Below are 22002 nucleotides of genomic sequence, written 5' to 3' on the forward strand. Positions count from 1 at the left end.
CCGCGCTCCGCTCGCCCGCCGCCGCCCGCGCCCGCGCCCGCGCCCGCGGCTCCACGGCCCGGTAAGCCCCCCGCCCGGCCCGGGGACCCCTGGCGCTCGCGGGGCTCCCTGCCCCCGCGCCGGGGCCCCAGCCATATCTGGGCAAAATATTCAGCTGTCGCCGCCGCCGCCAAGAGGGACTGAGCGTGGCTCCCTCTATAAATAGCCGCCGCCTCGGGTTGCCTCCGGGGCTGCGGAGCCCGGGGTCGGGGCCGGGCGGGCCGCGCGCCGCTGTGCCCCGGGGCACCCCCGTCCCTGGCCCTCCGCGCCGCGTCTGCAATCGGCGGAAGGACCCGCGCGCTCTGGCGGGGGTGGGGGGGCTGTGCCGGGCGGGGGGGTCCTGGGCGGAGCGGCCGCCCCTGCGGACCCGCGCCCCCCCGCCCCCCGCGGACCCCGCGGACCCCCCGGCGGGGCTCTGAGCCGGCGGGCGCCGCGCTGCCGACAGGTGCCCGCCCGAGCCCCCGCCCGAGGCGCCCGCGGACGGGGACCCGGGGTCCGGGCCGCGCCAGCGGGTGGCAGGAAAAGTTTCCCGAACTGCGGGGCTGGCGCGGCGGGGAGCCCCGGGACTCGCGCGTGCCGCCGACTCCCAGCAGCCGCTCCGCCGTCGCCCGCTCACCCGGCGGCCCCGCGTCCCCCGCTCGTCCGGCGGGTCGGGCCCGCGCCGCGGAGCTGGGCGTGAGGCGGGGGCGGCGGAGGCGGAGGGAGGGCGCGCACCTGCCCGCCGGCTTCCCGCGCGCACCTGCTCGCCGCCCTGGCCTGGGGCGCGGGGGGCACGGCCGCGCGCATCCCGGGCGTCGGGCAAGCGGACACTGGCAGTCCCCGTGGCCCGGGCCCGTGCTGGGCCCTACCAGGGTCCCCCCCAGTAGTCGGGGCCGCACACCTCCAGGAAGAGCGTCCCGCGGTAATTATGGGCACCTCTGCTGGGAGGCGGCCGTCACCCTCACAAAGCAGCCTGGGACTCAGATAGCTTTAGACCCAAGGAACCGGGCAGGACCAGAGGCTCCAGTCCAGCAGCTCCCTGGCCTCAGTTTCCCCATCTATACAGTGCCTATGATGGAGCCTTGGAGCCACCCAAGCACCCGGCAACCCCCCACCAGCACAGCCCATTCCTGCCGTACCCACCCTGCACCTGGGCTCCACCTTCACCCTCTCAGATTCTTGGAGGTGACCTAGCCCCAGCTTTTCCTTTTCCGAATCACAGAACCAGACCCTAACTCAGGTTTTGGGCCTCAGAGGGAGCACCCCCAAATCCTCATCTTTCTCCTAGTGATGATGACAGCTGTTTTGTTCTTTGTCCAGGGCGGAGCAGAACCCCCTGCTCAAGGCCACATGCTGCTGGACTGGCCAGGAGGCCTGCAGGCCCCACTAGCTTTTCTCATTTCTTTCCTGATCCTTCCTGCTTGTTCAGGCGGGTCTCGAGGATCTGTGAGCCTCCCCACCAATGCCCCCTCTTCTTTGATCCGCGGCTGTCCAAGACTTTCCCTCGCTCAGCCAACAGCGCCCTAGTTCTGAAATTTCATTTTTGTTTCTACTTTACTTTCTATGTTATGTTTTCTCTAGACCCACCTCAAAGCCTCGCTGATAAAGAAGGAAGGGGAAGTGAAGACAGTCCCATCAATTTGAGCCATACAACAAACAGCCAGGGTGAAAGCAAGGAATGTTGTCATTTTGGTTTATTTATTCCCTTTAATGAACCAATCTTGTGAACCCACATTTTAGACCATTTTGGCCCCTGGGTTGCTCCCAGCTGAAGTAGTAAGCCAGTGCCCTCTAAAAATAGCCTCCGCCCCACCTTATCAGGGCCTCACACCTTCTCCCTCAACCCGGGTAGGGCTGCTTCCTGCTGCTCAACAAAAATGTAAAAACAGGGAGTAGGTAGGTATTTAGTGGCAGCTCTGAGTAACAAGAGGTGGACTGACCTGGAGGTTAGGATGCCTGACTCCAACCCCAACTCTACTGCCCACTTAGAGTGACCTTGAGCTATGAGGGGGTGTTGGGCAAGCTGGTCCCCAGTAGACCTAGCATGAGAAAAGTGAAGTGCCACCCTGTGAAGAGGAGGGAAAGAGTAGGAGAAGGTGGCTTCCCAGGAGCCAGGGGAGGGGAGAGCTCAGTGGCAGTTGCTGCGGAGAGACAGAGGGGCTGAGGACTGGGCAGGGGCCACCAGGATTGGCAGGTGGTCGTGTGTGACTTTGGCCCAGGCTATTGCAAAGGGCTCAAACGTGGGATCTGCTACTGCTTTACTGGGGGCGGTGACCCAGCCTGTGTCTGAGCCTTAGTTTTCTCCTCTGTGCAATGGGGATATGGGTTGCTGTAGGGATTAAGTGAGACGATGCTGGGAAAGCCCTCAGCCCAGTGTTTGGTACCTGCAATGCCATTTCTAGCCTTAGGGAGAGAAAGAGGCAGAGGCTAATGGGAGCTGAAGACATGGGGACAGAGGCTGCCACTCCTGAAAGCTGGGCTAAGAAAGGAGCAGGGAGGGGGGTAGCAGGAACTGGAAGAGGTGGAGAAGGACCCAGAAGAGGCTGAAAAGAGAATACAAGGGGTGTGTTTATGGGGGGGACCGGGGCCTGCCTTAAACACCTGCTCAGCGTCACGGGCTCTAGAATCACATTCCTCTAGCATCAGGATAAGCAAAGAAATAAAACAAAGCCCGTCCCGGCTCAGCCCCCTGTGTTCCGTTGGCAGGCTTCAGTATCTGCGAAGGAGGGTGGTGATGGGCCAGGAAGGGTAGTTTGACTCTGCCCAGGAGCCTTGTGACCTTGGCTTGCTTACTTCTGAAATGACATCATCTATCGATGACTCCGGCTGAGTCCAGGAGTCATAATGGCCTTTTCCAGTCAGTGTTTTGATTTTTCAGTCTTACTAATGGACCAGCCCGGCAGCCAACATTTCTAAAGAGGCCAATTCACTTTTCACTTAAAGCCAGAACACCAAATAGATCAATTATTTGGCTGCTCGGAGACGTTATCAGTTTAAAGCCACAGTCCTGTTTCTATGGGAGAACATGAATCACAGGGCATAATTCCGAGGCCCATTTCCTCTCTTTCGTTTTATATGATCCTCCTTTGGTTAATTGTGAAAGGACCCGACTCTCTTTGCTCCTAATGGTAACGAGAGAATGAGCTCATTGGAGTCAACCTAGGACATGTCTGAGAGGTTTTCTTTGATATTAGGAGGTGCTGGGTCCTCGCCTGATCTGAAAAACTGAACAGATGCAAGCATGTCTTCGGTTTCTCTTTTCTTGCATCCTTTTGTTTTTCTCTCAGACAAAAACACATCTGTGAAAGGCTGAAGTTACTGTGCATGGGGAGGAGAGGGGGAGGCAGGCCGCGCCCAAGCACCTGCGCGTCCCTGCCTCAGGACATCTTCTCAGGGTCCGTAGCCAGAGTGAGAGACTGCTCACCCTGGGCCTTCTGGGTGGTGACCCCAGGGCCCTTCCTGGAGATGATTCTGTCGGGTGATGAGTTGTGGCCACTGGGGTGTTCACCCTCCATGTCCCTGGGAACTGAGAGAAGCAGCAAATGCCTCTTGGCCTCACTCAGTCTCCTTCTTGGACTCACCTCTTCTCCTCTCTTAAATGTCAGTGACACTCTCAACCCTATTCTCTTTCCACTCCGCATCCACATCTGCCTACAATGCCATTCACCCCCAGGGCTCCAGCCACCAGCTATAAACTCCCAACTCCCAAATTCGTATGTCCCGCCTGAGCTGCTCTCTGCTCCAGGCATCTATGACTCCTGCCAATCAGACACAGCCAATGGGGCCTCCCAAAGGCACTTCACACCCAACAGGCCTGACTCAGGCTCACCACCCACTCTTCCTCCAGTGTCCCCCATCTTGGTTAACATTAGTAACATCATCCACCCAGGCACCAAGCCAGAGACCTCCCTTTCCTTCACCACCTCATTTATTTGGTCAAGAGTCCTATCAATTCTACCTTCCAGAATATTCCTTCCGTTCATTTCTATCTCCACAGTCATGACCCCAATCAAGTACTTGCTGTCTCCTCCTTGAGCTACTGCCAGGGGCTTGTAAAATCTCTCTGCACCAAATCTTTTCTTCTTCTATGCCTCTGTTAAAAGATCTTTATGAAATGTAGCTCTGACCCTTTTATCCTTCTCCCTTCAGAGGCTCCCCATTTCCTACCAGATCCTTAGCATTGAACCCAGGACCATCAAAGAAAGACGCAGCCCCAAGCAACTTCTCCAAAACCATCTCTTGGCACTCTCGCAGATGCTCCTTACCTTCTGGCCATGGTACAAACCTATATGCCTTGATGGCTTCCTGTCTTTGGCCCTGCTCTTCCTTCTGCCTGGAATGCTGTTCTCTCCCCTCCTAACAAGGTGAATCCTTTAAAGCAAAGCCCCTCATTGCCTTACCTGTGCTCTCTCGGCCTCCAAATGGACCTCAGAGCACCCGCCGCAGTGTGTTCCTAACGGGATCATCTGTTACATCCTTATCTCTGACTGGACTGACAGCTCCGTGAGGACACTTTATGGCTTATTTATTTCTGTTTCCCCAGTGTTCCAGGTCAGAGCTCAGAGTTTGGCACAGTGCAAGTACTTTATGTGGTGATAAATGACCATTGGATGAGTGAATGAGTGAGGAAAAGGGTATGCAGACGAAAGCCCAGTGACAGCCATGACAATCACAAAACATCAGCCAGTATCTACAGCATGTTTTCCCACCGGACCATTGATTCCATGAGGGGAGAAACCACGCCTTCTCTGCTCCCCCTGACTCTGTAACCCCGTCAGCCCCATCCCAGTAAATAGAATGAATCCATGATCTCATTTGAAACTCGGGAATCCTGTAAGGGGAGAAGGGGACGGGCAGGTATTATTAACCCTCTTTTGTTGATGGAGGATAGTGAACCCGAATAGGAATCATTCCAGATCATCCAACTAGAGCACGTAGTCCAGAAAAACCAAAGTGCTCTCCAGGGTTTGGGCAGCTTGAGGAGTGAGAGCCCTTGTGTTCTATACTAGGGCTTTTCTGGCATTTGAATCATTTGGGATCTTATTAAAATGCAGACTCTAGCCCAGTAGGCCTGGGAGCTGTTCTGAGATTCTGAATTTCTAATACGCTCCTGGTGCCTAATAAGCTCTAATCATTTTATTAAGCAATAGGCTTAATTTCCTAAGAAGCTCTAATAAACACCTCATAATGTGAGGCTCATCCTGCATACACAGACTACCACACTCTGAGCACCAAGGTGAGTGCTAGTTATCTCAAAGTCTCCCCTTGGCCATTGCATTAAGACGTCGTTTTTATTAAAATCTATAAATGAATTCATTTAAGCCCTGACTCAAAATCCAGGGCTCTTTCTGGTAGGGTTGTTGTTTTTTGTTTTTGTTTTGTTTGTCGTTAATGGAGCACATGCAGGGCACCCAGAAAGAGCCTGATGGGGCAGGTCGTGGGGGAGGCGTGTGGGGGAGGCGGCTGGGGGAACAGAACAGGCAGGTGTCAGGGAACCTGGTGATGGGACACATGATTGTGGGGAGGGGCCTGTGGCCATAACACGCGGGTGAGGGCAAGACCCCAGAAACGGCCTGCTGCTAGAAGGGTCAGGCTAAGCAGCAGTGGGTGATTTCCATCTTCTGTACCCGTCCTTCCTTCTCCTTTGCATTCTGGAGCAATTTAGGCCCAGATGGGTCTTTTAAGCCCAACTCCCCAGTTCCTAGCCAACCTAAAACCTCTCTTCAGACTGTGTCCCATCGCCTTTTCAGGGCACACTGCTTCCAAGCATGGCATCTATGAGCATGGGATGAGTGCTCCCAGTGGCTGCGGGGGGCCCAGGTGCCCCCTTCAGAAACCACTCAGAAGACAAGGGTGAGGGGAGTGCCAAAGAGGGACTTCCTCCTGGCAAATCCAGAGAGATTTAAAAAGTCAGATCAGAAGACAACGTTGTATGCATTTGTTTATGTCTTTTATACTGCATTCTATTTACACTATTAAAAGGGTTTGAGATCACTTAAAATAAACCTGAACAGGCAACAGAAATGGTAAGAACAGAAATTTTAAAAAGACAGGGCAGCAAGCTTGAAAACCAGAATTATGAAACCCTGAGAATCTGGTGGGAGCTAAGGGCCATGCTCTTAACTTTTTCTGGAGAAAAATGAATGTACCTCTGCATGACAGTTTGCATGTCACTTCAGCGGGCGGGTGGGTCCCCCTGGAGGCCACTCAAAGCCCAGGGTAAGAACACCCACCACAGAATGAAGAGAGGAAATCAGGCCAGCGTGTTGGCTGAGATGGCAACTGTTTTTGGACACCCAAGTCAGCTCTGGGATGAATCATGACAGCCAAGGGGCAAGGGCACAAGATGCACTGGGGGATGGTTGGTGTCTGATGAAAAGATCACCAGTTTTCAGGAGAGCGAGGTGTTTTCTGAGCCCTGATTTTTAGAGTGTACATCACGATGGTGAACATGAGGTGGAAGCAGTGTAGCATAGGGCTTAAGAACATGGACTCTGAGACCACCTCTCTGGGTTCAAATCAAATGTCTGCCTGTGACTAACTGTAAATTCAGGTCACTTTAAACTCTCCATGCCTCAGTTTCTCCTTCTATAAAATGGTATTGTTGTGGGGATCTGTTTCACCATCTATAAATTGGGACTAAATTAGTTATCACATGGCACTATGTAAGACTGCACCTGGGTGGGATGTGGTTGGCGTCACACAGCGGAAGCGATGATGAGAAGGCAGCCCGGCGTTGTGGTGATGCGTAGTCAGATGGGACCCTGTCTGGATTCAAACTTCAGCTCTAGTACTTACTAGCTTTGTGATCTTGGTCACTGTATTAAGTTACATAGCGTCCCCCCAAAATCATGTCCACCTGGAACCTCAGAATGTGACCTTATTTGGAAATAGGGTCCCTGCAGGTGTAATTAGTTAGGATGAGGTCTCCCTGGATTGGGGTGGGCTCCAAATCTGATGACTGGTGTCTTTATAAGAAGAGGAGTGGCCACACAGGGTAGAAGGGCCTGTGATGACAGAGTCCGCGATGCAGGTGCAAGCCAAGAAATACCATGGAGTACTGGCATCGCCAGGAGCTAGGACAGAGGCACGGGACAACAGACCTTCCCTCCGAGCCTCCAAAAGGAACCAACCCTGCTGACATTTTGATTCCCTTTTTGAACACTCTGAGTTGCAACAGAGTAACTTTAAGCCATCCAGTTTGTGGTGATTGGCTACCGCAGCCCTAGGAAGCTAATACAGGCGGATTACTGTGGTTCAGGTTCTGCATCTGTAAAACAGGAATTAAAAAGTACCTACTTCGGGGCACCTGGGCGGCTCAGCGGTGGAGCGTCTACCTTCGGCTTGGGTCATGATCCTGGGGTCCTGGGATCAAGTCCCACATCAGCTCCCTGTAGGAAGCCTGCTCTTCCTTCTGTGTCTCTGCCTCTTTCTCGATGTCTCTCATGAATAAATAAATCTTTTTTAAAAATGTACCTACTTCATAGAGTTATTTAGATTGTATGAAATAATCTGCATAGTGTATCACCATGCCCATTAGTATGTACAGAATAGCACTTGCTATTATAAGGTACAGTGACATACTGGGCATAACGCCCCAAAGATGAGGTTAATAGCATTCTACTCTATGTCTGCATTAGAATTTACATACGCAGTGTCCTATGGATGATGAGCTTTGATGTGGCTCCCATTTTTTGCTAATATAATCAGATGATTTGTACATATATCTTTGTACAATTCGGTGACTAAGTGAATAAGATGAATTCCTGGAAGTAGAATTGCTGAGTCAAAGGGCGTGTGCAATTGGGTAGATATGGCTTAATTTGCCTGAACGAAGGTAAATCCATGTGAGCTTCTCTTCTATGTGACAGCACCGGTCTCCCCCGCAACATGTGAACACTGGGAATTCTCAGGCTTTTGCATCTTTGTCAGTGTGTTGGATGAGAGACAATGGCTCATTTCTTAATTTACCTTTCCATAGTTATGAGCGAGCATCATTATCTACTCATAGGCTTTTTGGCCTTTTTTTTTTTTTTTTTTTTTAGGTGAATTGCCTGTTCCTTTCCTCTTTCTATATTTTCACTGGATTGGTTTTGTTGTTGTTGTTGTTGTTGTTGTTGTTTTGGTTTGCCTTGGGTTTTTGGTAGGACTCTTGTCTATTAAATGAATTAGCCCTTTGTTCAATGGGCAGCAGATATTTTTCCCCATTTGCCATTTGCCTTTGTCATTGTTCATGATAATTTTCATATTGGTTTTTCAGAAAATACAAAGGTGAGCTTCATAAGCCGAATGTTATGCTAATGCCTGCTGAGAGGCAAGGTGACAAGTTGTGTTTGTAAAATGGAGAATAAGAAGAGGAATGAAGTCCACAGGCTTTTCTACAAACCAACTTTTATTCTTTTGATTTATGGCCGTCAAAGCCAGTAATAAGGCTAGGCTTTCATTCATTTACTTAGCAAACCTGCCCTCAGCACTTGAGGGGTGCCAGCTTTGTGTGGGATCATGGAGAAGAGAGAGGTGCTTGCTCCCAAGTGGCTTTCAGTCTTGTGGACAGAGGGGTACAGTAAGACGATGCTTCTGATGGTAGAACTCTGATGGCCTCTTCCATTTGTATTAAGATACTTGGCTTGCTAGAAGCCTTTTCAGCTGGGTGAAAGATGGTGTAGAAGAGTCTGGGCCTGGTGACAACTCCTATTGGCTTGAACTAGGGGAGTTGCAGGGAGGAGTGGAGAAGGAGCCACAGAGCAGACGATGGCCTGGTTCGCAGGCCAGCTAGGGTTGGCAGATGGTTTCCAAGCCCTTTCCTGGAACCCTGTTGCTTATAGTGATTCGTGCAGTGACTCAGACACTGTGATGACCTCAGGAGATGAGAAATGAAAATACACACTGGTGCATGCACACACACACACACACACACACACACACACACACACACGGCCTTCCTAATTTAAACCATTGGACAATTTTGACGGACATGTAGACCTTTGAGATTCCTGTGTCGTGGGATGGGGCTCATAGCAACTGCAGAAGGAGACAGAGTCAAACACTGTGTTTAGTTTCCCTGCTTTTTCAGCAGGTGTTTTCCCACATGACTAAGAGAATGAGATCAGCTGGGGAAAATAAAAGCAAACAGGCCAAAAAAACAAGTCTTTTAAAGATAGCTGGTCTCTGAGTCCCCATCCTCCCCACTCAGTGGCCCCAAACATCTTTCCTAATAGAACCACGTCTTAAATCTCATCTTTCAACTCCCCAACAACCACCACCATCAGCGGAGACGTCAACTGTCTCTGGAAGGCCTCATCTGGGACTCTGTCATCCCCGCTCACATGCCTTTGGTAACCCCTCCCCACTACCTCCTGAATCAGCCCAGTGCTCATCTTGGGCCATTTTTTTTTTTTTAATGTTAGAAAGTTTCTTGCACAGATTATAAATCCATGTCCTGGTAATCTATGTCTTCTGCCCGCTGGGGAGCCACAGAACACGTCCGTTCCTCCTTCCCAGGGTCAGCGCGTTACGGGTTTAAAGAGTGTGACCATGTCTCCCCTGGTCCTTCAACTGTTCTTCATATGGTCCTGCCATCCTTCTCTGGACTCAGCACCACTCGTGAGAAAAGGTCCAATTCACAGAAGAGGTCGCCCACATGGTCAATAGTCATATGAAATATACTCAGCATCATCAGTGAGCAGGGAAATGCACAATGAGATACCACCACCCACTCGCCATCATGGCTAAGGCTAAAATGAAAAGCACTGACCATAGCAAGAGTGGACAGGGTGCAGAGCAACTGGAACACTCATCATCACTGGTGGAAATGTAAAATTGTGCCGTTACTTTGGGAAAGCATTTGATAGCATCTACTGAAACTCAATGTGTACTTACTCTGAGCCAGCAATTTGACTCCAGGTATGTACCCAAGAGAAATAAGCCATTGTTTCTACCGCAAGATATTCATAACCCTATTTATAATTACCAAATACTAGAAATAACTCAAGTGTTTGTTACTAGCAGGGTAACTAAATAAATTATGGTCTAATTCATTTAATGGAATACTACACATCAGTGAAGAAGAATGAGCTGTTGCTAACATGCAACACGGATGAATCTCACAGATGTAATGCTGCATGAAAGAAGCCAGACATGAGAATGTTTGCATTTATATGATGTTCAAAAAACAGTTAAAGCCAATCTGGGTTTTAAGGTCAGAATAGTAGCTATATTTGAGGGAGATGGGCTGGGAGGAAGTATAAGAGCATTCTGGTGGCCTGGAAATGTCTCATGTCTTCATCTGAGTGGTGTTTACATAGGTACGGACATGGAAAATTCAGGAAGCTGTACTCTCAAGACTTGCACACTTGACTATATATAAAACCAATGCCTTATTAAGAAAGAAAAAAGTCACCCCTACTAATGAAAGAGTGGTGGCCCAGAGCTAAGCTCCAGAGGAAGCTGAGCAAGACCAACACTGTCTTGCTTCAGCCACTGTACTTTGATTAAAGCAGCTGAGATCCCACCATGACTTTGGGGGCCCATGCCTCATGCCATCAACTGACATTAGGTCAATAGTCACTTGAGAACCCCTAAATCTTTCTCATGGCTGCTTAGCTATGTCCACCCATCTCATGCTCATAGGGTTGGCTTATTTGGTCTCAAGTGTTGTGGAACTGAGAAAAGGGGAAGGAAACCAGCAGTCTAAACTATATTATCCTTTATTTCATTCCCTTCGTATGGCATCCCTTGAGGGGTGAATGTTGCACCCTCACTTTAAAAACAACTCCATAGGGCAGCCTGGGTGGCTCAGTGGTTTGGCGCTGCCTTCAGCCCAGGGCCTGATCCTGGAGACCCGGAATTAAGTCCCACGTTTGGCTACCTGCATGGAGTCTGCTTCTCCCTCTGCCTCTCTCTCTCTCTCTCTCTCTCTCTTTCTCATGAATACATAAATAAAATCTTAAAAAAAAAAAAAAAAACAACTCCATAAATGTCAGAGGTACTGTGTGACATGACCAAGGCTGCCCAGCCAGACAGAACCCAGCAGGGGCCAGATCTGTGTGATCCCTAGTCCAAGCTCTGCCTTTCTACAGGCTGACCGGAGACGAGGCCTCATCTATAAAGTAGGGCTCATGGCCTAGCTGTACACCCTGGTGGGGGTACACGGGAAAGACACCATGTGTGTGACGCTACCCCAAGGATCTCTATATGAGTGTTATTCTTCCAACTTAATTATAAGCTTCCTGAGGGCCAGGAAATGTCTTAATTTCTGTCTGTGCCACAAAGTCCCACCATGCCCTGCACATAGTAGGTTGTCAGTAAATAACCAATGAATTGGGTTGGAGAAACTGAGATCCAGAGAGATCTAGCAACATGCCCAACTTGCATAGCAAGTCCTCAACCAACAGGACTTGTAACCAGATCCTCTGACTCCCATCCCAGTGCTCCTTCTGCCATTGCACAGTGGGCCCTGCTTCCCGTAGACCGCAGGGACTGGAGATGCTAATGGGTTGGAAGATACTAAGGAGAAGGGACAAGGACCATCTGAGGGGAGACAGGGCTGAGTCTGGCCCTGGGGCCTTCAGGGTCTGTGTCCTGGGGAGAGAGCTGGGGACAGGTTGTAGGTGACACAGTTGCATAGAACCGTACTCTCAGCAGAACGCTGGGTTTGGGTGAATGCTCTGCAGTTACTCTCTTGAAATTCTTAATGTTTTCTTTGGATTTGTATTTTTAAGTGAAGTCCCGTGGCCAACGGAGCATGCACCAGGGCTTAGAGCGTCTGCCCGTATGATGTCCCACCTTCTGCTGCCGCTCTGCTTCCTGGGGGCGGGTTCTCAGACCCCAGCTGCCTCACCTGCTGGTGCCCCTATTTCCTGCCAGCCTCCCCGCATCTACCACTGGGGATCTCTGGTACATTCTGCAGGGCAAGCATCTCATCCAGCCCTGTCCAGCACTGAGATCCTGATACCGTCTGATGGCCCATTTCTGTGTGTTGGGGCAGTGGCCCCCTTGTGTGAAGGGGAGATGCCTGGCTCGACCATCTGGCCCCCATCAGGGCAGGGGGAGGAAAGTGGCAGTGAGTGGATTTGGCGTGCATGCTTTGTGTCGTAGCACATGGCACCTGTGTGATTGAGACAATAAACGATAAGAAAACACTATGACACATCAAGAGCAAGACCGTGAGGGAAAAGGCGAAACTTTATATCTTGGTGCCTTGAATGGCTCTTTTTTCCTGATTTTGAACAGAGGAACTTACGGTCTTATTTTACAGTGGACCCAGACTCCGCCAATTTGGCAGCCAGTCCCGCCGGGGAGATCTTTCCCAGGGCTGGGAAGGGGCTAGGCGTCAGCTGAGGGCTCCCTGGGGAAGCAGGATGGCAGGGTATGTGGGCCTAAGTGGCTGGGAAGCTCGGCCCGGTCACCTGCTCTCTGGCTGGATCTCATCACAGGTGACAGCAGGCCCTCAGGCACACTCACTTGGTGCGCTGCAGGGACCAGGCAGGTGGTCGAGACTTATAGGCTGCTAAGGTCTCTGCATACTGCGTGGTTGCTGGTAAGGATTCTTGTGTCCCATTCAATGACCCTGTTCTAAAACCTAAGCATTGAGGAAATTAAGCTCCCCAAGACGTCCAGTCCCTGCTTGTCTACCCCTTCCGCACCCTACTTGGCAGCCCCCAGCCCTGACCAACCCAGGGTTGGTGGACTGTCTCCCCTTGGGGGTCACTGACCTGCACGGGAATTCGGTCATCCGCCCCACTCCCTGGGCCTGCAGCCCTGACTAAGCTGTGGGGAGGGAGCCCTCACTTTGTGCTAGGCCCGGGGCTGCACACTGAGATGCGGAGCTGGTCAGCTGGCAGAGAGGACGGGGTGCTGAGGGGCATGGGAGCACAGTCTTCTCTAGGTGGCAGCACTGCTTCCCCACTCCCTGGAGGTTGTAAGGGAGAGGCCAGCCTCTCCAGCAAGGAGGTTGGGGGGCGCCTGGGTGGCTCAGCGGTTGAGCACCTGCCTCCCGCTCAGGTTGTGATCCCAGGTCCCAGGATCGAATCCTGCATCAGGTTCCCCAAGGGGAGGCCTATGTCTCTGCCTCTCTCTGTGTCTCCCATGAATAAGTAAATAAAATCTTAAAAAGAGAGAGAGCAAAAGAGAGAGATCAGGATGTTTCACTCTCTGGAGGGGCTGTGCCTCCGGGACTTAGCAGGACTTCAGAAGGCCTGGAGGTGGGAAGAGGGCACTGCAGGCTGAGAGGACAGGTGGGAGGACTGAAATGTCAGGGCTGGCCGGGGCCAGGCGGCTGGCACAGCCAGAAGGTCTGGGCTGGATCAGAAGCTGGGGAGGCCCAGAAGCCACCGGCTCTCCGTTGGCTTCAAACCCCAGGCTGATGAGTTTGCTCTGTGTCACAATGACACCTTTGAAGGGGGCTTTCAGTTCAGGAGCAGCATCAGAACTGATTTTCATGAAGATCGTTTCAAGGCTGAGTGGAGGCTTGGAACTGGAAGGCAGGGAGGCAGGGGAACTGAGGCAGGGAGGCAGGGGGCTGTTGTGGTAACGTAGATTTTAAAACGCCAAGCCCCGTGGAAAGGGAGAAGAGGAACAGATAAAAAGGACGTGAGAGAGATAGGCCTCTAGTCACAAAAGGACAGTAGGGTAGGATTCCATTTAGATGAGGTACCTAGAGTAATCTCATTCATAGGGACAGACATAGATGGCGGCTGCCAGGGGCTGGGGAGGACGGGAGGCCAGGACGGGGAGTTAGTGCCTGATGGGGACAATGTCGGTCCGACGAGATGAACAAGTTCTGGAGATGCGGCCCTGATGGCTGCACAGTGTGGCTGTGCTGAATGACACCGAACTGTTTACTTAAAAAGGTTAAAATGGTCAATTTTATGTTATGTGCAATTTGTCACTATGTCAAAAAAGCCCCTGATGTTCAAAAAATAAGAGAAAGAGGGAGAGGACTGGGACTGAGGGGCGTGGGGACTGAGCAGAGTGACGGGAGTGGCAAGGGAGAGCGCAGGCCGGCTCCAGGTGTGGGGCCTGGTGTGTGGGGCTGCTCAGGTGCGTCACCCAGGTTGGGGGGGTGGGGGGAGGCGGGGCCCAGGGCAGGCCTGGGGGTCTCAGGAGCTGGGGCTGGAGAGACTGGCTGAGAGGCATCAGCTTCTCACTGGTCACTGTACCACACGGGAGACGAGAAGGGCCGAAGCGTGAGGTGTGAGGAGGGAGCAGAGCCCAGGGGCCGAGTGGGCCAAGGAGAACAACTGACCCAGTCGTCCAGGAGACTGAGGTGGGGGAGGTGGGGGGGGCAAAAGGAAGGAGAAATGCGGAGTCTGCGCTCTCTCACTCTTGCTCCTGCGGGCTGCCAGGAGCAGGGCTCATTCACGGCGCCTGAGTGCGGTGAGGGGAGTGTGTGGGAGAGAGGATGAGCCTCCCAAGGGCTGCGGGAGGGTGGGGTGCTCATGGGAGTCCAGCAAGAGCCACAGCAATCCAGGGCCGAGGGCGCTTCTGGGGACATGGCTTCTCCATGTGTCTCTCAGTCCCGTGAATTCACCCTCCTTTGAGGACTCTTACGCCCCTAAATGTCTCTTCCGTCGTGGCCTCAGCCTCCACCTGCTCATGATGATCTCCTCTCCTCACCGCCAGCTTCTCCTGCCACCTGCCTCACTTTCTCCTTGGGTCCCAGTTCAGCACTGCTACAGATTGGATTATATCCCCTCCAAAACTTGTACCTGTGAATACGACCTTATTTGGAAATAGGGTCTTTGCAGATGATCAAGTTGAGGTGAGGTCCTGAGGACAGGCCCTACTCTGGTATCACCGGTGTCCTTATATTAAGGGGACTTGTGGACACAGACGCGTACAGGACAGTAGACTACCAGCTCAAGGCTAGGGATGCGTGAGCTTCGCAGAGCCAGGGGAGAGGCACGAACAGGTAGGTTCTCCAGAGCCTTCAGAAGGAGCCAACCCTGCCAACACTCGGATTTGAATTTCTAGCCTTCAGGACCAAGAGACAAAAACTTCTGTTGTTGAAGTCAGTCTGTGGGACTTTGTTAAGATAATCCCAGGAATTAATACAAATGCCAAGAAATAAGAACTCATTCACCCAATTCCAAGCCATCTCATGGCTCATTGACTAGCCTATCAATCGGTTGCCCTTGAGCCAGGCACCCACTTTGTCCAGTCAGCCAAGAGGATGACGTAAAGCATGGCTGCCCCCCGGGGAGCCTCATGAAGGAGGGCAGGGGGGAGACAGTTCTCTCAGGAGGAACAGAGGGCATCTCAGGCTCTCTCGTGTCCCTAAAGCCAGGAGAAGAGAGAGGTGCAGGCTTCAGTGACAAGGGATCGTGGCCTAAAATCTCTTTTGGCCAAAATGTCTTCCCAAAGAGGACAAAGACGCAAGATGATGGGGTACAAAGAATCAACTTTGTAAATCAGCCTTTCTTCACCCATCATCAAGATGTTCACTGTGGCTGAAATAAGAAGATGGTACAACTGGAAAATATTCATATTAACTTGTGACTCAGCCCCTCCCTGACCTCAGGGAAACACAGTCCATAAATCAAGATGCTGCTCTGGGCACCTCCTTCCAGAGTTTTCCCATGGGGGTGGCTGCTCAAAGAGCCATTAGCTGTAGTGACTGGACCCACTTCCCGTGAAAGATTTAAAAGTGCATTTGGTACTCGGAGATCTTCCCCACCTCAGAGCTTTCATTTCTGAAGCTTCCTGATGGATGGCCTCAGCCCTTGACCCACTAATTTTTACTATCCAACCTGCCTGGTTGTATTTCCTGGCAAGCTTGTAAATTCTATTTTTTTCACGTTGAGCCTGAGGTCTAAGGCTTCTGCTGTTGAGAGGCAGGGGTGGCCAGATGTGCTGCTAGTGTAATATATACGCTAGATTTGGAAGATTCAAGTTTTTCAATGTATTTTAAATTTACTGAGCTGCCCTTTCACTTTTCTCATAACTCTTACTCAGGACTCAATTTATAAAGCAGGTAAGAGAGGTGCTTCGGGGGGTCATGCTGAGCTTCATCACCCCCTTCCTACCCCTCCCTCCTCTCTTGGGTTCCCAGCCCCCCCAGGCCTGCTTGTGGCAGCTAAACCTTCACAACACTCAGTGGGGGAAAAGGTACTATTACCCCCTCACTGTTTAGGGGGATTGGACAACTTTTTACTTCTATAGCCAAATCCTCCTTTCTTCAAGGGAAATCTGGTATAGAGCCACAAAAAAACAAATCAGGCAAAAGCAAGGGGAGCCCCCTCACTCAGCCTTTCTGCAGGGGCCCTGGAGGAGCCTGAGATCTCCCTGCATGCAGTTTAAAGACCACCCATCTGATCCAAAGATGTCTCCAAGAGGTACAGGTTATAAGCAGAACTTCCCAGTCCACTTCTGCTCATTTTACAGATGAGCAAATGGAGGCCCAGGGGATGGGAGGAATTTAGCAAGGACCACCTGGGTAGTTCCCACCACAGCTAGCTCTCCAACCAGTCTTCCGAATTTCAGCCCTGTGTCTGTCAGTGGCACCTCTTTTATTAGGAAATGGAAGCCTTTTAATTTTTTAAAAAAGATTTTATTTATTTATTCATGGGAAACACACACACACACACACACACACACACACAGAGGCAGAGACATAGGCAGAGGGAGAAGCAGGCTCCCCATGGGAAGCCTGATGCAAGATTCAGTCCCAGAACCCTGGGATCATGACCTGAGCCAGAGGCAGACACTCAACCACTGAGCCACCCAGGTGTCCCTGGAAGCCTTTTATTAACAGTTATAAAACACCATCTCTTCCTAAGCATATTTTCAAGTTGAGCTTACCATGGGCTCGATGCGCATGGCTTTCACCTCCCTCCCACCCTGTCCTTCCCCTCCTCCAGCTCCCCATGTTGCTGACCCTGGAGGGCAGTCTCACTTTAGAGATGCCAATTCTGGGAGCCAAGTAGGTGAGCATGGCTTGAAGCTGACAGCTTCGTAGCTGACCTTACGTGCTCTCCGCTCCTCTCAGCTTATTTAATGTAAGGTCTTATCGCTCCATAACATTCACAGGACACTTGACATTAGAAAGCACACCTTTAAGTCCTCTGAAATAGGACTTGTGAATTCAGTGGTACCTTGGATTGTGCAAGAATAACATTAACTTCCCCGTGCACACTAACAGAGAGACTCCTTTGGGAAAGTTCATGATTGTACCCCTCTGGGTGGTGCCTGCCACCCAGCCCATCTCTCCTTCAATGAGCCCCCTAGTCCCCACCTACTTCTCTCTTGCTCCTTCACAGCTACTTTTCCTACTCTCTGTTCTCTTGTCTTGGCTCATCCCTTCTGCAGGCTCTGTCCATCACTTTTTCTAAGGATTTTGGTGCAAATCACCTAGGAAATGAGTCAGCTGGCAAAGATAACAAGCATGGGAAGCTCCCAGAGTCCCAAACCTTAAAACCAGCGGGTCCTGTCCCCAAGTCCCTTCTTGTATGAGTCTGAGTGGCTCCCTCATATGACCCAGAAATGAGGCTAAGGATGTTACCCAAACTTGATTTCATGGGATTCCAATTCCAGGAACATTTTCTCAGAGACATGGTTTCATGGTCAAAGACCAGGAAAATTCTGCTTGTAGCCTGTTTCTCCTGGAGGCACCCAATGTGTGGAAGCCTATCAAAAGTTTTAAGAAGCCCTGTGGTCTCAAGTCCTGTGGAAATTTGTATAACCTCAAAACTGAGTGCCCAAAGCGTGTTTAGCAGCTAGTTCAGAGGTGTCCCTGTGAGTTAGTTCTGGAAGCCTCTGAACCTTTCACTAGGGTCCCTCTTGGCTATAGATGCTCTGGCTCCACTCAAGAAAAGCCAAATTAGGTTATTCTCTGAGAGCAGTCACTGAGGTTTGTTTTTTCTTTTTCTTTTTTTTTCTTTTTTTCATCTATACCAGAGCATTGTCAGCTGCTGTGCTTTCTTTGGAAGTAAATAGAAATGAATCAAGGGGGACCCATTTATGGTCTGAACATTGCATTCTTGGGGTCTGGGCAAAGGAAGACGTCAGGCCAAGCCAAGCCATTCTTAGAGAAAAGGATGGCACTGAGGTTTTCTGTGTTTGGAAAGCAAGTCTTTTCTTACCAGGCCAGCTGTCATATTTCTCTTACAGATTGGCCTACACATGCACAAACTTACATTAATAACACATATCTCTACTTTCTGAAATGGAGGCTTTTTCTGTCAGCTGAGTGAACTTTGTTTTTCTGATTATGTTTAAATGCACTGTTTTTAGTTAACAACTATTCCAGCTTTTTGATTATTTGGTTGTCTTTTCCTAGCTTTCATTTCTCCCTATGCTGGAAAATACCATCAGTCATGTCCCAGATGAGCCATGCTCTGTGTGTGTGTGTGTGTGTGTGTGTGTGTGTGTGTGTGTGCTTGTGTTTGTGTCAGGGTCTAAAAACACAAACTGCTGTGATGAAGAGATACTGATTATATTCATTTGCTGGGGCTGCCATAAGAAAAATACTATAAACAGAGTGGCCTAAACAAACAGAAGCTTGTTGTCTCAAAGCTCTGGAGGCTAAAAGTCCAAGATCAAGGTGTCAGCAGGGTAGGTTCCTTCCAAGGGCCATGAGGATCTGTTGCAGGCCTCTCCCACAGCTTCTGGTGGTTTGCTGGCAGTCTTTGGCGTTCTTTGGTTTGTTGGAAGCACCACTCTGATCTCTGTCCTCATCTTCACACGTGTTACTGTGTGTGTGTGTGTGTATCTGTCCAAATTTCCACTTTTTATAAGGACCCCAGTCCTGTTGGATTGGGAGCTCACCCTTTTCTAGCATGCCCTCATGTAAACTGAGCTAATATCTGCCATGACTCTGTTTCCCAGGAACATCACACTCTTACTTGCAGGGTGGTACTGGCTTCGGAAGTCCCCAGGTGGTTGGAACTTCCACATATGAATTGGAGGGGCCACAAGTTTGACCCCTAACACCAATTCTGTACACAGTAGTGTATTCCATTCCGCAGCATCTAAGGAAGTCCTGAGCTGCTGCCTCACTTTTTAGCCTGCCAGCTTCAGAAAGGAGGGCTGAGGTGGGAAGAGGCTCAAACAGAGATGCCAGCAGCTTCTGCAGCAAGCTGACATTTTCCAAGAGGAGAAGAGCCCAGAGTCTCCTCAAGGCTGTCTGATGGGATAAGCAAAGGCAGGTAGGACTGGAATTAGGTTCATTTCAGAAACAAAAAAAAAACAAAAAATATCGTGTTGCATGTGTGGCCACAGTCTGGGCCCTGGGGAGAGGGGGAAGCAGCAAACTGACACCCGGCCCGTGGGGAGGCCACAGGCGATGCATGTGAACTGAGCAGAGAGGTGCGGACCCAGCACCGAGGCCATGATGAGCTTTGCTGAGTGAGGGGACCCTGACGCTTCACAGAGGAGGTGATGTGCGAGCTGGGCTTGTCTTATCATCAGATAGTTTTAGCCAAGAGGAGGACAGAGGGCTTAGGGCAGATCGGATTGCATACAGTGGTTCGGGCACGCCTTGGTGGGTAGCACACCCTACCAGGAGGTAATGCGATTCGCGTGAGTCACTCAAGCTCTCTCAGTTCCATGTCCTCAACCGTAAAATGGGAATAATGACAAATACCTACCTCAGAGGTTAAATTAGAAAATCCTCATGAAGTGCTTAGCACAGGGTTTGGATATGGTAGGAAAAGTTAGCCATTATTGCTGGCTGCTTTTTTGTGAGGATTGATCAAGATGTTGTAGGTGAAGGACCTGCAGGGAGCAGGTGTTCAGTTAATACTCTTCCTCTTATAAACTCAGCTTTGGCAGAGCTTCCAGCATCTTGTTTCCCATCAGGGCATGGAGTGAAGGGTGGAGGGTTGTACAGAAAAGTATTTGAACTACCTGAAGAATAAAATAGTTTTCAAGTGTTTATAATCCATTTGTAGTCCCCTGTTTTATTTGGAATTAATGGTCGTGCCAATACAATCAATTACAATTTATTCAATCACATGCCATAAGGATTTTTTACTTTGCATGGTTTTATTGGAGAATTATTCCAACGTAGTACAGTATTCTACTATAGTAGTTATAATCCTGACAATTCATAGAATATGCTTGGCCACCATGTGAATGACAAGCATTGATTTGTTCTGAAACAGAAAATCTGAGAAGGGTCTTTCTAAGATTTTTCTCTTTTTGGTAGGTCATAGATCACAGAAACTCAGAAGACAATCACAGATTCTCTGACAATGTCGTACAGACGAGAACTAGAGAAATACCGTGACCTGGATGAAGACGAAATCCTTGGAGCCCTCACGGAGGAAGAGCTCAGGACCCTGGAAAATGAGCTGGATGAGCTGGACCCTGACGTGAGTAGGCACTAAAGGGTAATATGTCATCATAGGTGCAGGGACAATAACCAGTACTACCTGGGGGAGAGACAGGTGCAGACTTCCTGTAGCTACCACTTCCCATTTCCTTCTATGGCAATGACACTGGAATAACACTGCCCTTGAAAGTGTGTGTGTGTGTGTGTGTGTGTGTGTGTGTGTGTGTTGTGTTTGTCAGGGTTTTCTAAACCAGCAGAATCAATAGGATGCGTATATTCACATAGGGAAGAGATTTGTTTTAAGGAATTAGCTCACATGACTATGGAGGCTGACAAGTCCCCATATCTGTAGTCAGCAAGGTGGAAATCCAGGAGGACTGGCGGTGTGGTTCTAGCCTAGGTCCAAAGGCCTGGAGAACCAGTGGAGGGGGTGGTGTAGTTTCAGTCTGAAGGCCAGAAAGCTCAAGACCCAGAAAGAAGCCAATGTTTGAGTTTGAGTCTGTAGGCAGGAGAAAAAAACAATTACTCAGCTCGTTGGAGGGTCAGCAGAGTGCAGTTTTTTTTGTTCTATTCAGAACTTCAGCTGATTGGATGGGGCCCACCCACATTAGGGAAGGCAATCTGCTTTACTCAGTTTACTGATTCAGATGTTAATCTCATCTAGAAACATCCTCACAAGCGTACCCAGAAAGATGTTTAATCAAATGTCTGGGTACCCCATTGCCCTGTCAAGTTGACACATAAACTCAACCATCACAAGTCTACTCCTTGTCAACTTTGCACCCATACTTTTCTCCTTATAAAGACAGTAACAAGGTCATTATTCTGCCTAACATGACAAAACTATTCTGTGTACAACCTCCCAGAAGAGGAGGTAAAGTCCTTGAGTGATCCCATCATGATGGGCCATAATTCAAATACTATGGTATAAAATTCACAATACTTCAATATTACAATGTAAAATCAATACCTCTTAAGTTACATGATAAGAGAGTAAGAGAGAGAAAAAAACAAAGATACTTGCTTCACACACACCCGTTCAAAACAAAATAAGGAGGAAACACTCATGACAATTATAGTCCTTGTTTCCCTAACTGGTCACATGGTTGCAGCTGGTATTTATAACTCTCTTCTTCACTCCCTGTTCTGTATTCGCTTTGCCGTTAGCAAGCACCTTGTTGGTCACGATTCTTTGCCTGGTTGGATGACTCAACCCTTCATTCCTGAAGGGTCTGGGCCAGTAGTAGCCCTGCTTGGATTGAGTTATGATAATTTTCCATTGACTCTAATCACAGGACGTGGTATTCCTAGGAAGCCCCTACGCAATCCCTGGATTGTAGGCAGATGGTCCTGTACCTCCACTGGGGGACAGGAGTTCAACATCAGTCACCCCGCCCAGTACAGAAACTCCTCTGCCTATCGATTCGTGGTGTAAGGGGCCCAGAGTGGCCGGGCAGCAGTCTCAACTTCCAGTCTGATGGAATTAGTGTTGCGTCTCCTAGCAGAGGCTTTCTTCCCTCTGGGACTAAGACCTCTAGGCCAGAAGAGCATATGGTCACAGGAACAGGAAATAAAAATTGTGCCAATAGGTCACTAGAGGTAACAGTGAGGAGTACTTCTCCCATTTCTACCCTTGATTCCTGGCCCCATGAGTCCTGGCTTGGGAAGAAACAGCACCATACACTAGACACAGATTCAGAGCAAAGACAGCC

At 50.1% G+C, this 22002-nt stretch overlaps 1 protein-coding gene across 1 annotated transcript in view; it reads left to right on the forward strand.

The window, feature by feature from the left end:
* The window catches only part of TMOD1 (tropomodulin 1), an 81200-nt gene continuing 59198 nt past the window's right edge, over positions 1 to 22002 (forward strand). Inside the window, exons 1-2 of the mRNA XM_038552903.1 lie at positions 1 to 61; positions 20165 to 20330. Of these exons, the coding sequence (XP_038408831.1) occupies positions 20211 to 20330 (120 nt within the window). The 5' untranslated portion in view covers positions 1 to 61; positions 20165 to 20210. The remainder of the gene's footprint in view (positions 62 to 20164; positions 20331 to 22002) is intronic.

Source organism: Canis lupus, chromosome 11 (genome assembly GCF_011100685.1).
Source record: "Canis lupus familiaris isolate Mischka breed German Shepherd chromosome 11, alternate assembly UU_Cfam_GSD_1.0, whole genome shotgun sequence".
Lineage (NCBI taxonomy): Eukaryota > Metazoa > Chordata > Mammalia > Carnivora > Canidae > Canis > Canis lupus.